The sequence below is a fragment of the Tubulanus polymorphus genome, chromosome 6 (assembly GCF_964204645.1).
Source record: "Tubulanus polymorphus chromosome 6, tnTubPoly1.2, whole genome shotgun sequence".
Lineage (NCBI taxonomy): Eukaryota > Metazoa > Nemertea > Palaeonemertea > Tubulaniformes > Tubulanidae > Tubulanus > Tubulanus polymorphus.
This window is the reverse complement of record NC_134030.1, coordinates 15,225,160-15,243,089: the sequence shown is the minus strand read 5'-3', so window position 1 is coordinate 15,243,089 and position 17,930 is coordinate 15,225,160. Positions and strand designations below refer to the sequence as shown.

At 36.2% G+C, this 17,930-nt stretch overlaps 1 protein-coding gene and 1 long non-coding RNA gene across 4 annotated transcripts in view; one reads left to right on the top strand and one right to left on the bottom strand.

The window, feature by feature from the left end:
• Positions 1-9,657: 9,657 nt before the first annotated feature.
• Positions 9,658-15,304, bottom strand: LOC141907518 (uncharacterized). Of its 3 annotated transcripts, XR_012619502.1 has the most exons (6): positions 15,030-15,304; positions 14,734-14,950; positions 12,118-12,176; positions 10,247-10,697; positions 10,031-10,153; positions 9,658-9,946 (listed from the first exon to the last, which is right to left on the bottom strand). It is a non-coding gene; the product is annotated as an uncharacterized LOC141907518 (long non-coding RNA). The 3 variants fall into 3 exon arrangements; XR_012619501.1 differs by having other exon boundaries at positions 10,247-10,701; positions 14,734-15,039; XR_012619500.1 differs by having other exon boundaries at positions 14,734-15,039.
• Positions 15,305-15,430: 126 nt separating this feature from the next.
• Positions 15,431-17,930, top strand: part of LOC141907867 (persulfide dioxygenase ETHE1, mitochondrial-like) — a 78,379-nt gene continuing 75,879 nt past the window's right edge. The window contains exon 1 of the mRNA XM_074797616.1: positions 15,431-16,015. Within this exon, the coding sequence (XP_074653717.1) occupies positions 15,704-16,015 (312 nt within the window). The 5' untranslated portion in view covers positions 15,431-15,703. The remainder of the gene's footprint in view (positions 16,016-17,930) is intronic.

Below are 17,930 nucleotides of genomic sequence, written 5' to 3'. Positions count from 1 at the left end.
TTGTTTATTAAACATTAAAAATCCCCTATTTAAACAATCCCCGAAAATGATATAATCCCATAAATGCTTTGCTTTTTTGAATAACAAGGTTCTATAATTTTTTTTCAATAAAACAGTTATTTCATTAAATGATGTTATAACTTCTATTTCTTTAAAACTTACATCTTTTTCATTTGATAATTTTGATTTTAAAAACTTATTTAACTCATTTCCGCTCATTTTCTTTTTAGTTTTTGTTCCTTTTAGTCTTAACAATATTTCTACATTGGTTGTTGGTCTTTTCGGTAATGATGTTACGCTTGATTGCTGGTTTTCTATAATTTTTTCTAAAATTAATGTCATTTCTTGATGGTAATATAAATGTTTTTTAACTTCTTCTAACGTTTCATCTTCTATATCGAAAGATTCTTTTACTTCAACACCCATTTCGGTTGGTTCATATTCCATTTCGGTTGGTTCATCTTCTATTTCGGTTGGTTCATCTTCTATTTCGGTTGGTTCATCTTCTATTTCGGTTGTCCTCTGAGAATCAATAGTACTTCTCGATACACACGACATTTTATTCAACTAAAAGATATCAGCGGTAGAACAGGAACCGTGATATTATATGATATAAATATTTTCAAGTCTATCGTTTCTAATTATTATAATTTATTATAGTTCAAGTTATTATCTATCTAACGTAAAATAGAATTAACTGTATGAAGTTGCAGTTGTCAAAAGCACTTAAAGGTTTCATATTTAATAACCCCAATAACTACAAAAAACAGTACTTACATTTAGATTTATAATTGTAAACTATAACTCCTAATTTCGTTTCGAAAGATAGAATATCCTGAGCACAATATTACAGCGTATATCCCGTCATCTAGTTCCGGCACGCCTTTCTAGAATGACACGTCGTTGATTATACCACGCCATCTAGTTCCGGTTCTAGAATATTCTACACGTTTCTAATTATGATGCGTCATCTCTATTCAGAGTTCCAGCACAATTTGTAATATTATGAATCATAATATCTCGTCGTTATAGTAACAACTGTAACAGCTGTGAATTTATCGATTTATTCTATAGCTCTGTACATTGAATGTATATAGGCTAAAATAGAATCATGTTCTAGTATAAACATCGTATCCTCAACATATTGTTCATTATTTGGATCAGTGTTCCATAATTCAATAAATTTCTTTCCTTTTGTTAACTGTTCTGAATACTCTAGTTTCAATTTATTCTCTAAATGTGTTATAGTTTTATTGTGTCTTGCTTTTTGGGATTTATCTATATCGATATTACATGTTGGGCAGTAGTATTTATTTGCTTCCATTTTAATACTATATTTTTTATTAAAATTGATTTTAGAAGTTCAATGATTTAAATGTTATTCATTTATGTGAATATTTTAAGAGTAATAGGGATAATAGGCTTTCGTATCAAAGGTTGAAGGGGCGAGTGAGTAAAAAAATGAAAATAATAATAATTTACAGTTGAATTAGGAGTGTGCGCGACTAATTCAACTGTAAATTATTATTTTCATTTTTTTTACGAGCTCGACCCTTCGACCTTTGGTATGAAAGCCTATTATCCCTATTACTATTACATGCCAAACATGAGGCAGCCTACAACAAGTCTCGATGTAATACAGGAAACTCTGAATGTAACAATGAGATGTGCTCAAGAATGCAGGCAGGAATACGGTGTAGTTACATATGAACTGAACGCTGCAAAGCCAGCAATGCAAATACAGGCCACAGAACGCCCAAGGTATGATGACGTATTCATTATGCTAGGTGCATTTCATGTCGAAATGGCTTTTTTTAAAGCTTTAGGTAAGCTAATAGCAGAATCGGGTGGCCCTGCTCTGCTTACTGAAACCTCCGTCATTGCAAGTGGTTCGCTTAACGGTGTTTTACAAGGAAAGCCTTTCAATCGTTGTAAAAGGATACATGGCATACTTTCACTGGCGTTTGAAATTCTACATTTCAAGTCTTTCCTCGAGTCGTACGATGAAGTGGCAGAGTTGTCCGATGATTTGATAAATATAGATTCTGCATATCAGAAGTACACTGACCAAACCAGAAATGGCGCACATGGTGCAACGGCACAATTTTGGTTAATGTATGTAGACTTCTTACATGATTACCACCGACTTGAAAGAGCTATTCGGATAAATGACGTCGTGTAATACAAGTGCTCTGAATCCGATCATTGCACTATTCTTCGAAATCAACCATATAAATTATTCACGGTGGTTGACTAAATTCCGGCTTGACCTACACAATATTGATTCGAGTCATCCTGGACTACGTTCAATCCTTGAGCAGGGAGCATTTACGATTAGAAGAACGGATCATACATTTAGTCGAATCCCTGTTAACCTGACTCTCGAACAGACGAAAACAGAGATGCTGCCTCAAGGTTGACCGGAATCGCTGCGATGACAAATAACTACAATGCTCGATTAAGATGGATGCTCACAAAATCTGCCAGGGCAGCACTTGTAACAAAACTTCAAGAAATAGCTGGACTCGTTATCAAATCGGACGCGATATCAGATATGCATCCATCAAGACTGAAAAGAAACACAAATGACTTAGAGAAGGTAATGGAGTACATCGAACAGACTAGCAACCCATTCCAGGAAAATGCAAAGGATTCTTTATTCAACATTTGTATAGGCAAGGTAGCGTCTGAGGCAGTGAGAAAAAGTCTGCTAGGAATCAGGGACAGGGGCAAAGTACGACACAAGCAATTTGTTGATGAATGCATCGAGAATGCAAATAGATTTGAAGAACCCCTGCATAAAGTCAAATTATTAACATTCAAAAATGAATGCACATCTAATACGCGATCAATGAACAAAAAGGTTGCAGAACTCAAATGTACCCGGGATCTTATGGGCCGCCTTGCTGTTGTTGCATCAAAGAAGATGCTGGACTTGGAGGATGTCTTCACATTTCCACTTACACCAGTACCACTATCCATGTTTTATGGTGATGGAACAATTGCTAAGACTGACAAGAGCTCACTGTTTCGTGAATTGGAGAGTAGAATTGACCAGTCGTCTCCAAAATCAGTCGAAGCTGTCATAGTTGATGGAAATTTCTTGTTACATTTACTGCCACCTGGAAAAGCACCCACGTATGGTGTAAGTAATTGTAATATCAGGGTTTCATACCAGATTACGAGAGTACGACACAGCACTCATTACCACAAGTAATTTTTTTTCTAATAAATGGGAGATAGAAAGGTTTTCTTAGCAACAATAAATAACAGAATAAAACCAACAAAAAAATTTGAAATAAAAAAGTTAGTCGATGTTACAAAAGAAATTGAGCACAAAATATTGAAATTAGAAAAGGTAAAAACTAAATATGGAGATAAAATATCAGCAAATTTAAGTAACTGTAACGTTAGTACAACGCGAGAATTTAAAGTATTTTACCTGATAAATGGGTTTTATTGAGTACAGAGGAATCAAAAGATTTAGAGGGATTTACCATGGGAAAAATGAAGACGGGCATCATGGTTTAGTAATTGTCGATTAGAAAAATAAATTGATAATAAAATTAATTAAATATTGAGAATCCGAAATGACTTATCTGGACAATTTTATTGATCGAGGCACTGACGAGAACGGTCGATTTGCGTTGTGCTGTACAGTGAGTGCGCGTAACAACAGCTGCGCTTGGATAGATCGACGCGGCGAGGCATTGACGAGAACGGTCGATAGTGCGTTGCTATGTGCTCGGATAGATCGATGCAGCGAGGCTTGGACGAGAACGATTACTTACGCGTTCGCTATATACAGGGGGAAGGTGACCGGGCTCAGATGATCCAGGTTCATTTAATGAATTAAATTTTTTCGCTTTTTTTAATCACTCATCACCACAAGTAATTTTTTCCCTAATAAATGCGGTTCCTGAACTTCGCTGAAAAAGCTGAATCGCTGAAACGCTGAAATAAAAACGCTGAAATTTCAGGGAATTTCCGAAAAACGCCGAAATTTCAGGGAATTCTTGAAAAACGCTGAAATCGTGCTAGGTACCAACAATACTAAAACTTCAGTTATTTCAAATACTCCATAAGGTTGTGGTTCCATCATTGCCCAACCATATAGATTATTTGCATCTATATATGATAATTTATATCCAGGATTATCATTTACATTGAAATATCTATCGCCTAATACACCTGAAACTCCTCCTCTTATAGATTTTTCAAATAATAATAATTGATCTATATTTGTTGACAAATCCATTTTTATATCTGTAAATTTTGAACCACAATCCTAAGTTAAACCTGGACTAGAATAACAATGACATGGATCAATATTAAAATATCTTAGATTTACATCTCTAAACCTTTCGAATATATCAGATAATGATAATACATCTGATTTTAGATATAAATCCACTAATTGTCCATGATTTTTCATTCCAAAATGATTCCAAATATTCAATGTTCTATTATAGACTTCATCTTTAACATATTCATTTTTTAATTCATCATAGAATTGTTCTTTTAATAATTCAGTTATATTGAAATCATTATGCGATTTATAATAACTATATGGAATTGCTCCTTTATATCTCATTAATTGAAAATCATCATTATTTGGATAGTGTTCCTTTAATATCTTTAATTCATCATCAACTAATGATTTTGATAAATTATCTAATGAACTACTTAAAAATCTATATGAATCTATAAATCTTAGACACCCAAATTGGAAAGATATATAATTCTCAGATGTTTTAGCTAACATTTTAAATTTATATGTTTGTATTTTATCTTTTGATCTATTTAAATTTACTCTTTCTATTTCATTATTGATTTCTTCTATTTTATGACACAGTTGCTTAATGAATAAATGAGCATCATACCCTGATAAATTATGAAATATAACTGGAACAAAGTTAATTTTTTTAGCTTTTAAGTTACAATTCTCTAAACTTTCCATTCAAATGATCATGGTCTCTAACCTTTTTATAATTAAATGTCTTTTCACAATAATAACATTTTTTAGCAAACTCAAATTCTTCTTTATCTTCTTCTGTCATAATTATTTCTTTATCTTTATTTAACAATTCATTAAATTTGATTTCATATTCAATTAATAACTCACAGAAATGATTGATAACATTTTCATTTCTGTAATTATATTATTCACTTTTAATTAGTTCTGGATAATCAGATTTAATATATAATGCAAAAGCTGCAGCCCTTTGATGAATCTTTTTAATAGTATTTGTTATTAGAGGATCTGAATAATCAATTATACCATTTTCATTAGAATTTAATTTCTTTCTTTTATAATATATTTCTTTTCTATCTTGATCAGTTAATTCTTTATTTAGTGATTCAAAATCTCCATATATTACAAATGGTACTTTATTCTTGTAATTATATTTTTTGAATTCTAATAATTTATCCTTTTCATTTGGTAAAACTATTTTGCAATAATCATGATTTCCACATAATTGTTTATGATTTAATAATGCACTTTCAGTTCTGAATTTAGTTATACATTTTCTACATAGATATATCTTATTATCAAAATCATCTGATTTGAAAAATAAATCAATTCTTTTAATCCACATATAATGTTTCTCATAATATAATATATCTATCACATTATTTGAATCATAATCTTTTGATAGGTATAGAGGTTCTAATGTGAAATATTTAATATTAGGCCCTATTACCTTTTGTTATTGGTAATTTGACTAAATCAAACACATTTATCTTTATATTATTATCTCTTTCTATTTTGGGGATATTTTTAATTCTAACAGGATAATTATCTATCTTATAATTATTTTCAAATGGTTTATAATGTGTTAATCTAAAACTATGAGTAATATCTTCTGTTGGATGTAAGCAACTTATAATTGACCATAGAAAACATTTATCATCTTCATTTTGTACATTTATAACAGTATTAGTTTTAAATGGTAATTTGATATAACTTGATCCATTTATATCATCATCTTTATAATATGATAAATTATTTTCATCAATTGGTTTTGACTTAGTTACCTTATATTTTGTATTGTACACATGTAAAGTCATAAATATTATTTCATCAAATATTAAACCTGATCCTTCCAAAATATTTCTCTTCTATCTTATTTTTTATTTCATTATAACATTTATCTAATCCATCATCTATATGCTGTTTTGAAATAATGTGTTGTGAATGAGAATTTATGTTATAAATTGGTTTATCTTCAGATTTTAAAAATTTAACTTTAACTGATATACTTATCTTAGGGTATTCTACGTCTGTAATTATTCTTATAATATTTTTCATATTTTCTAAATGTTTTTTATTTTCTTCTAATGTTTTGCCTTTATGAAATTTAAATTCAATTTTTTATTATCTAATGATTAAATATAATTTCTAACATTTTCCATAGGCCTATATGATTTCTTATTATTTAGAGTATCTTTTATTCTTTTAATTGTCTTCGGTTTATTATTATCATTATCAAAATAATCTTCACCTAAAATATCATTATTCATATTTCTAATATGACTTTTTGATTTTAAATGTTGTTCATAATATCTTTTTTCACTGAATGATTGATTACATGTATCACATTTATATATTTCTTTTTCATTCTTTAATTCATCTAATTTAGTTTCTAACATATCATCTTTATATTCTAACTTTAATTTATTCTCTAAATGTGTTTTAGTTTTATAATGTCTTGCTTTTTGAGATTTATCTATATCAATTTTACATGTTGAACAGTAGTACTTATTTACTTCCATTTTAATATCAAATTTTTTATTCAAATTGAACATAACACTTACCTCTCAACACTTACCTCTCAACGCGTCCCGCCACGTGTGCGTCCCGCCTATTTATACTACTCAACAGTGGGGGAAAACCCAGCTGCGTGTTGAGACTTGTAAATTATGAGGCTTGTGATTGGCTAGAGTAATAGGGAATACTCAACTGTGATTGGATAGATTAATACTCAACTGTGATTGGATAGAGTAATAGGGAATACTCAACTGTGATTGGCTGGAAATATTCAACTGTGATTGGATAGACTAGGCCAAATACTCAACTGTGATTGGCTAATGTAGTTTTCTAGAACCATCCATCTAGAATCAACATGTATTACGCAATACTCAGCGTGCTGAGGATTGTAAATTATGAGACTTGTGATTATATAGAGTAATAGGGTATTAGTTGTTTTGTATCAAAGGTTGAATGGTCGAAAAATTATTTTTCGACCGTTCGACCTTTGGTATAGAACAACTAATACCCTATTACTCGCACGGTTGATGATTCTAATTTATCGTATAATTCTCTTAACGAATTGTAGTTACGGTTTTTCTAATTCCCACAATGCCCACACGTACGCACTGATAATGATGTGGTTTTGACCATACCTGTCAATTAGTAGTTCCATTGCATGTTCGTAATTACCCTCGGTTAGCGTAAGTCCATTGATCACGTGGGCCGCTTCTACGAGTTGGGCCTTCAAGTATTGGAATTTTTGCACATTGGATAAACTTTGGTCGGATGCCACGGCCGAGTTGAACGTATCGTAAAATTCCAACCAGTCCAAAATGTTTCCATCGAACGTCATAAGAGTTAATATAGCACCCTGAGATTTCCGCCTCGGAAGCCCAGGGTAACTACGTAAAAAATCCTTAAGTCGACGATCAGGAACCAACGACGAGAAAACGTTCTTAAAACTTCAAACCGTAAATTTCACTTTATTTTCTTCGATATATCGGAGAGACGAGGCTGGACATCCAACCCGCTCAAAAGCTACAACTCGAATCTCTGATTTCTACCAACAAATTTTGAACCGGATGCTATTACATAAGACATCAAGGGTGGCAGAGACCAGAAGGCAGTTATCAAAACAATACAAACTGACTGACACTTCAAGTACATTTCTAAAACAAACAAACAGTCCGACACTCCAAAACTGATTGCCATCCTGCCCCCTTAGTAACATCGATGAAAATAAGACAATATTTGTAAAATAAGAAATAGAATTCATAACTAGACCTAAAAATGCTCTGTTAATTTAGACTAAATTTAGTTAAATATCTACGGTGCTATATTAATTTCGGAAGATTCGTAGGCGAAGAAGTCGTTTCCTATCGTCTTCGGACATTTTCTCAGCGAATCCTGGTCACAGCACCAAATGTGGAGATCTTGCAGTTCCACAGGAAAAATCAGTTCGATGCAGAGAAAGAATGAGAGAAGACCCTTTTCGTTTGATATGCAAAATACAACTGTTTATTTTTGACTCCGCGTACAGCACATGCTCATGCTAATATGATTGACATGCAGGGCGGGGATACTAACATGACCTATTTCTACTAACATAAACTATTTACTGGCGTTCGCCACATCAATCCAGACTTTGTAAGTTCAAACCCTATTGCACGTAGTGTGCGGAACAACAGTAACTGTTTTGTGGTAGGCCTACCGAATACAAAAACCCCTGAATATTCGAGAACTCATTCTTTGTGCGGACTACCATTGACTCGAACCATCTCTCCGAGGAAGTGATAAACGCTCCGTCGACTGAAGCTTTCAAAGTGAAACGGCGTCTGTCTATCTAAGTGCAGTTAACCCTCTCCCCCGCTAACGAATAAGCCAGAATTGGTTGCAACCAATTCTGGCTTTTAGTCGTTGATGAGTAACGCCAACGGCAAACTGTTGGCGTTACTCATCAAGATCACTGAAGATGGAAGTCACGGCCGTACGGTACGCGTGCATTCATTTCTTTGAAAATCTATGCGCTTATTCGCTAACGCTGACGCTGCGCCCCGGGTCTTAAACACTAGCGTTGAGTGTCGCTTATTCTCAGACCTTTTATAGAAATCCCTATCTTATTCCGAGTCAGAGATAGACTGGTTGCCGGTCTCTACCTTCAGTTAGAGACCGGTTGATCCCATCCTCCATTTTACATTTTCGATGCATGTCAAACATGTCAGTATCGAGTTACTTCCGGGTTAAAATGGTGTCTCATCGAATAAGCGAAACTAAGAGTAATATCAAAATCGCACTGGAATGATTGATTACAGTAAATCAGCTGATAATCTATGAATCATAAATGTAATCAGCAAACAAACGGAAATTTAAAGACCGAGGAAAGGCATTAATTGCTGTAAGTATCGAATTAATCCGCTGATATTTACTCGGAATTCAAATAGACAACTCAATTGATACTTTTTCATTTTGTAGGCAAGAAAGAGGGCTCAGCTGTGATAGTCATTCTGAAGGAACTTGTCCGAAGGGAGGCATGCTTTCTTTATCAACCGTATCTGGAATATATTCAGTGAATTGTTGTGATTATGATGATGTGAAAATGACTAAAGTCTGAATAAAGTTTACAATAGTTGAACTCCTTGTTAGTGTTTTGTGAGATCAGATATTTGGATCCACTGCAACATCTCTACTAATATTCTCGATACAGACAGTGAGTTGGGACAGACTTGGGTAAGACCAGAGATCATCTGACTGGATATTCGCAATAATTTCCTCTCCTCATGGACCACACATGATTTTTGCTAGAAATTGAGTATAAAATCCATCACGACAAACTCTTTTTACTGCTATTCTATATTTATTGTCCACTTCTAGTACAAAATCTTATTCAATATACAGACAGCCTGACAAGACGGTGACATACGTATTGTATGACATTACATTTTATGACAACAGAATGACACTGATATCTCTAACTTAACTCGAATCACAAAGACTAAGTCTTGACCAGACAGTAGGCCTAAATCCAATCTCAATTCCAATTGCATGCTCGCTCCTATAGTTATTCATAAAATCCAGCACTTTAAACCTTATCACTGTATCAGGATCTAGGAGTTACCGTTATTTGGAATCTCATTTCATGACAATTAGTGCTGCATTCGTTTAATCTCTTTGATTCGTGATTGAAGATACTTTCTGAAATAAAATCATTATAGATATACTAACAATTAAACCTGGATTGACTTTTCAATTCATGTTTCATCGGTTTATCAAACTTACCATGATACAACAATAATTCATTCTGTGCATGTTGAGCTCATTAATTTATTACGCATAACTTCTAATTCTTAAGAAATCCTGAGTTGTATCTCAGAAAATCTTCATCAGAACACACACAATGACCTACAGTAGACAATCAACAGAATATTTGTAAATAAGTATTCTTTTACTGTTCACAAGTTTTAAAAGATATTGAATTGAAGTAAGTGAAGTTACCTGTCGTATTGGCTGATATTTTTACCACACTGAATTGACTGTTAATATCTCGTGTCACATTCAGCATAATCAATCAGTCATCTTAAGTGAACAAACAAATTGCCGGTGTCGTGGCCTCTGTTCACCCAGCACTGGCAGCGGTTGTCTCCACCAGTGATCTCCGTCGCTCTACGATCCTAGTGTAACCAACAACTGTGGTACTTCAGACACTAAGATTCTTGGTGAAGGCCTCTGCTGCATGGCTGATTCAGTTCAGTAAGTCAGTCAGTAGAAATTGGTTTTTCCATCTCAAGTTCGTCGGGATTTTTGTCGATTGACAACCGTTCCTTTGAGCAGGGTAGACTTTGATGGTGCTGTAACGGAGACATACTGCCTTGTATGTCGATATCTTCGAGGCCACACGCAGTACAGGTTCTCGCAGAAGCGTCACCTAATAGTTTTGGTCGAGTTTCTTTCTTCCATTGATGTAAAAATCGACTTTTAAGAGGTCCAGCGAAAACCGTAATGTTTCCAATGTCTCCGTTTTTAACGCATGCGCATTAGTGAGTGTTGGTGAAATTCTCTAAGTCCAGAAATCGGTTGAGTGCGCAGGCGTCACTACATGTCAGAACTTTCAAAACTGGGTCATGTCAGGACGCATATTCACCAAGAACCTTAGTGTCTGTGATGTACCACAGACACTAAGACACGAACGACATTTTCTCAATACTCTTAAATCACTGTGACTTTAAACCACTAGTAATCCAGTTTCATCAAACCGATTGTGAAAAATAAACTCTCGTTACAAACCTCAAACATTCAGTTTTCTTATTATTATATTCATTCGGATGTTCCTTCATCATAGTCCGTGCTTGATATAAATACAGAAATAGCAAAAATGACACAATTTCTTCACTTTGAAACTACTGGCATTGTAACACTGTAGTTCGTTAGCAACAAGACACTTGAACGATGCGTGTCTCATCGCTAAACAGCGGATCATTTTTGTATCTTAAATTACTAAAATCGTACTAAAATCGTACTAAAATCGTACTAAAATCGGTTTTATCCTCAAACAAATATAATGAACAAACACAAAACGTCATAAGGTTAGTGTAGATAGTTAATTTATCAAAATCGGTTGTTTATTTGCTGAGATATCGCAGTTTGAACACAGGCAAAAATGCCGACAGTAGTTCTGTCGGCCAAAGTCACGCGAATTTGTTGAATGAACGTGTCTGGGTGGGTGGTTACACAGGATCGTAGAGCAACGTAGATACACTGTGGAGACAGCCACTGCCAGGACTGGCTGAAGACGCATAATGAATGTGTGTTTTGATGACTCTATGTTTCCGTTTCTATTAGATTCGAATCCCACAATAAATAATTATCTTATTTCATCTTATTTCAATTTCGATTTGAACATTGATGACCCGAGTGTCATTCGTTTATTTTTGCGGCGCTACCAGATTCGAGCCCCGAAAAATACTGAACTTATTTCAATTCAATTTGAACTTTGATGACTCCAGTGTCGCTGATTTATTTTATACGACGCTATCATGTTCGAATCCCGAAAATGCTGATCTCGAAATGCTAACCATTATGAACTTTGGTGCACTTTCTATGGTGATCCCAATGTCACTGTTTATTTATTTGGACAATTCTTTTAATTGTATTAACATATAAAACGCAAGCATATGATACGAGATTATTTAGACATCACGATCCCGCTGCTATGTTCGCGCTGGTTCATTTCAAGCGAATACCGTACTGACATGACCCAGTTTTGAAACATGTAAACACTGTCATGACGCCTGCGCACTGTACTGATTTCTCGACTTTTCCAACACTTACTAAGCCTAATGCGCATGCGTTAAAAATGGAAACATTACGGTTTTTGCAGAGGTCCATATGTCAGAGCTCAGACCACTATTCCAAAATCTTCTATATCCTATAGTAAAAACAAGAAATTCGAGAGTTTAGTTCATATAGTGGTTTTCGCTCCACATACCCAACCTAACTTTTGAAATAATCAAACCTTTAGAAAGGAGGTGTATCCCAGTACAGGTATGCCAGTACATCCGAGCCAAATATCTAAGGGAATCCCCCACCGTGTTTGGTAGTCTTACTCCAAGCAAAAAAGTCCAGAGAATCCCTTATTTCATCATCAATCTGTCTCTCAGGATCAATGGATTTCATACATATAACCGAAATTCGTTACCTATCTCATTTGCAGAAATTATGGCAACATTTATGGGGGACCTCTTCTTCACACTCTACGTACTATTTTTGGGGTCCGACCCTACGCATCTTCGAGCTACTAACCTAGTTGTGGTCTGATGCCTGACTCGTACCCAAACTTAAGAATAGCATTAGTTTTTGAACAGATTTAGAAAGAGTGGAGACACCCTAGTTATACAACGCAATACAATAGCTCTCGGCCAATTACACATGGAAATACATACTAATGCACAAATCGCGCGTATGCGACAAAATCCAAATTTTCTATCAATATCATCTAAGTCAAACATTCATTTCAAAATATGAATAAAACAATTATACAGCATTTTCTGAATACTTGATTGGTTTTTTCACTGATGGATATAAATATATGGCTATGGATAAAAATCAGAAACACAATCTTTAAGCATTTTTTGAAAAAAATACCATTTACATCATCGAATTGGCTGAAACCTTTAGATTTGGCGTTTTCTTGCCCAGAAGGCCTAATTCGAATGCACCCTACTGCGTCCACAGGCCTTTGGCCGGGACGAATTTTATATACCAAGCGTAGTTGTCACCAGTACTAGTTAGGAAAAATATCACAACTGGCCTCTGACAATGTCCTTTCGGTTGCCATGGTTTCAACGAAAATATGCATTTCCTCTACCCCTTAAATTCCTGACAGTATCTGGCAGCAAAAAGTCAGCCAAACTAGATAACTGAATCAAAGAAAGCTGAATTAATGTGATTATTCTGCATGGGCAAGGATGGCCTTTATGAAATAAACTTATGAGCCTAGACCGAGCCTCCTACGAGAAAATATCTTACGATTCATGCCTAAAAATTGACCGAAATCTGCGATTCTAGCCTTCTTCAAGCAAAAATATTACCAAATCCTACCATGAAACTGATTAAAATCAGCAAATTAGGTCTCAATGAATGCCTCAAGACGACTTATATGTGCAAAAGATGTATAACATAAAAATTATTTGTGAAATTTCATCAAAACCTCAAAATTTGTCATTTTGGCTGTATTGGCTGTTTGTTACTTTGTCTTGCCATTTGATACCTAGGATTCTACGCAGACAGCGCATGTGAAACACCTGTAGTTTGCGTTCATGGGCGTAATACGTTGTCCACGATTCACTGCCATACAGGAGGGAGCTTATCACGCAAGCTGAATAGACGTTTATTTTCGTTGCAACCGAGAGGTACTTGTTTGACCACATTCTTTTTGAGAGCATACCAAAGGATGTGGCAGCTTTCCCGATACGCCTGTTTATTTCGACATCAAGTTGCAGGGTATCAGAGATCGTTGATCCTAGATACTGGAAGTGATGAACTATTTCGAGCTCTCTGCCTTCAATCAAGATGCGAGGTGGGGCAACAGTGTGCTGACCCATGACCTGAGTTTTCTTTATGCTAATGGTGAGGCCAAATAGTGCGCACGCACGCCTCGGAGAACCTGTCCATTAATCTCTGGAGGCCTTCTTGGCTAAGAGACGCCAGAGCAGCATCGTCAGCGAACAACAGGTCTCTGATGAGAACCCCCCTGACCTTGGACTTGGCACGTAATCGAGAGAGATTGAAAAGACGACCATCAGATCTTGTATGCAAGTAAACCCCATCATCAGAAGACTTGAAAGCATGGTTGAGGAGGACGGAGAAATAAATCCCAAAAAGGGTTGGGGCAAGTAAAATCCTTGCTTGACTCCACTCTTGACCTCAAATTCTTTTGATGTGTCTCCACCGAATTGGACAGTACTCAACATGCCTTCGTGGAAGGAGCGCACAATTTCAAGGAGCTTTGGTGGACATCCAATGAGTGGAAGAATTTTGAAGAGGCCATCTCTGCTCACCAAATCAAATGCTTTGGTCAGGTCTATAAATACGAGATGGAGCGGTTCGTTTTGCTCTCTGCATTTCTCTTGGAGCTGTCGCAGTGAGAATATCATATCTGTTGTGGACCTGTTTTTTCTAAACCCGCATTGGGACTCTGGATATATTCTGTTTACCAGTTCTTGGAGCCTGGACAGCACAATACGAGCAAATAGTTTTCCAACGATACTCAGAAGTGAGATACCTCTAGTTGTTGCAGTCGCTGCGGTCACCCTTGTTTTTGTACAGGGTGACAATATTAGCATCTTTCATATCCTGAGGCACTGCACCTGTCTCCCAGCATTGGAGGAGGAGTTTATGAAGAGGCAGCAACAAACTGACCTCTTCTTCACTCTACGTACTATTTTTGGGGTCCAGCCCTACGCGCGCATCTTCGAGCTACTAACCTAATTGTGGTCTGATGCCAGAACGTAAATCGAGACACTCTGGAGGCGGCCATGTTACATTGTTCACGTGATGAAATACTGAAATCTGATTGGATCCGTATATTCCGCGGAAGATGGCGGACGGGTTAAACCTCGCGGGTTAAACCTGTCCTATTCTGACTCATCTTCACCCATCAAGGGATTCGAACCTACTACGCTAAAGCTGTTCCCCGAACCCCTTGACCTCACGAGTCGTTGGAGTCGTTATACTAGCCGACCAGAATCCGGTCGTACCAATCACAGCGCTTGTAACAAACCGTCAGTAGACTTCTGTGGGTTTTCCCTTTAAATTGACCAATCAGCGAACGTTTTACCGAACAAGGAAGTATTTCGCAAATCGATATAATTCAAATGACGTCACGCGCAACAGCGCCAGTAATGAAATCACGCTTCGTGAGGCCAGGGGGCTGGTGGAAGCGAGTTCGGGAGCACCTTCACCCGTCAAGGGATTCGAACCCACTACGCTAAAGCTGTTCCCCGAACCCCTTGACCTCACGAGTCGTTGGAGTCGTTACTAGCGGCGACCAGAATCAGGTCGGGCCAATCACATCTATGGAATTTCCCGGTAAATGGACCAATCAGCGAATACGTAGTGAACGCGGAAGTATTGTCGCGTGTCGATATATGACGTCATGCGCAAAAGCGCCAGTAATGAAATCACGCTTTGTGAGGACAGGGGGCTGGTGGAAGCGAGTTCGGGAGCGATACCAGACCCCTGGCAAGCGAGGATGATTCTGACTGCGAATGCAGGTGGCGCAGAATTGGACAGGCGATCAGTCTAAGTCAGAGACAGGTTCTAAAGATCATAGAGTGCATCGCTGGAGGGTTTCCGATCCATATAATTGAATTTGAATTTGTGCGGTGGCGCTCTCAATGCGGAAGTTTTGTCGTCTCGAATTTGTCGTTTGCGTATTCGGATTTAAAAATCAAGATGTTGCATCGTTGCATGAGAACTATGTTTAAAAGTGCATGTTCATTCCGAAAGCTTTCATTCACAAAAAAATTTCGGCTGATTGACATCAGCGTCAACGAAGCTGGTTTGTTTGGGTACAGTCTGGTGTTGAAAAACTTTTACCAAACATTATCTGCTGCTGAACAACAGATAAGACCTAGGCCCAAATATGTGATTGATTTCAATAAGTTTTCAAAAAAAATGACATCTTACTGTACCTCTGGCCAGCAGAGTGCCGGCGAAACAGCAGCACATGGAATCTTACTTGATGACGATATCATTTTCCGACAGGTAAAAATAAAGAAAAAAGGAAGTTGTAACGTAGTCGTAGGGTTTCAAGTGAAAATTTTCCAAACACTATAGAAACAATTTAAAAGGCCTAGGCCTACATGAAAGAAGGGTTTAATATAAGATCTTTGCAATTTACAGAACTTAAATCGGTCAAGCCGTTCAAAAGTTATATAGGAATTTGTCGGCTGAAAATCGCACTTCTCAGCCATAATGAATACTAATAGTCTTCATTAGGAAATGATCTAAAGGTCGAATGGTGACAAAATGATCAATTTCTTAGTTAAGAAACAATTTAAAGTAGAAAAGAAACTTGTAGCCTATATCTTTGGGAATTTTCATCCAATTTCAATCAAATTTTGGGAATTCCCTATTGATTATAGCCTAAAACTAATTATTAATTAAGCGTAATTAGCTTTATTAATTGGCTGGTTGCCAGATCCAGGTATTTATCAGCTAAAAACTGTGGGTGTAGACCACAGCGAAAACCAGATTCTGAGAGAGCAACAACGAACACGTCTTTTCGATAGGCCCTATAGAGATATGAACTGAACTGACTCTGTTCTCATGAAATGGAAGATGAGTAATGGTACTACATCTGGAAGGGGTTACAATATATAAACAACAGTATCAGTGACTTGACTCGAGTACATGTTACCTATGTACTATAACCAATCAGCAGTTGCCGACACTCACGGGACAAATGCAGTTACAAAGAAAATACAGATTAGATTTAATTAAGATAAAGAGTGTCATTCGAATTTTCAAATTATACAATATACGATATTCAGATTTAAAACTATAAGATACTACAGGCTAAAAACTTATCATAAATTCCATAGGCCTAGTTAATTAACGTGAAATTACAAACATTGAGCATAGTCGTGAATCGACAAACAGTTAATGTCTATTTCAACCTGACTTGAGAGCATTCCGGGTGGCCTAGCTCGCTAATTTTTGGTAGTACATACCTGATAAAGGTCTTATTAGGACCAGAAAGGACAGGCAGTCAACCTAAATCATCATTTTTTAATCCATTTGAAACTGTATTGAAAGATATCCAAAAAGTCTTCACTGAAAGGGGTTAAATGAAGAGAAGTGACTCCATGATTTGAAAGTTTAACAATATGTTTCCATGCCTACGTATCAAATTTCAGTTGGTAGGCATGGAGACATATTGTAAAACTTTTAAATCATGGAGTCTCTTTTCTCTCAGGAACCCCTCTCAATGCAGACTTTGGATATCCTTCAATACAGTTTAAAGTGGATTAAAAAACGATATCTTAGGTCAGCTGCCAATGCATTCTGGTCCTTATAAGACTTTTATCAGAGTATGTAGGCCTACTACCAAAACTGACTGAGCTAGGCCACCTGATGTGCTCTCAAGTCAGTTTGAAATAGACATTAGCATTCCGTTGTGTTTAATTTGACTTATGGATATGTGATGTATGAATAACTACTACTAAACGATTATTATGACAAGAATTACGTGAATAAAATGGTTACTTATAACGGGTTATTGCAGTAGGCCTATACAGGTGTATGAACTGTATCAAGTGATACATCGTAAATGACAACTAACTAACAATTTTATATCAATGATTATTAACTCTGCTATCGTCATTGAGTAGGCCTATAGCTGCCCAGTTCTGAATTTTCCTTTACTAGGTAGTCCTGCGTGTAAGAATCAAAGCTGACACTGGAGGACATTGAAATTTTCTGAATGTTTTATACCGAGTGTTTTGATGTCCCAGAACTGTTGCAGAGTGTCGCTTTCTGGACACGCGTTAGAAGTGGTCTGTAGAAATGTATTGATGTGTTTATTTCTCTCACCCGATAGCGGGCCAGACAACAGGTACCCGAGTTTTGACGCGACAGCGGTGGGTCCACAACCCCTGACGGTTTCGTTTTCGACTAA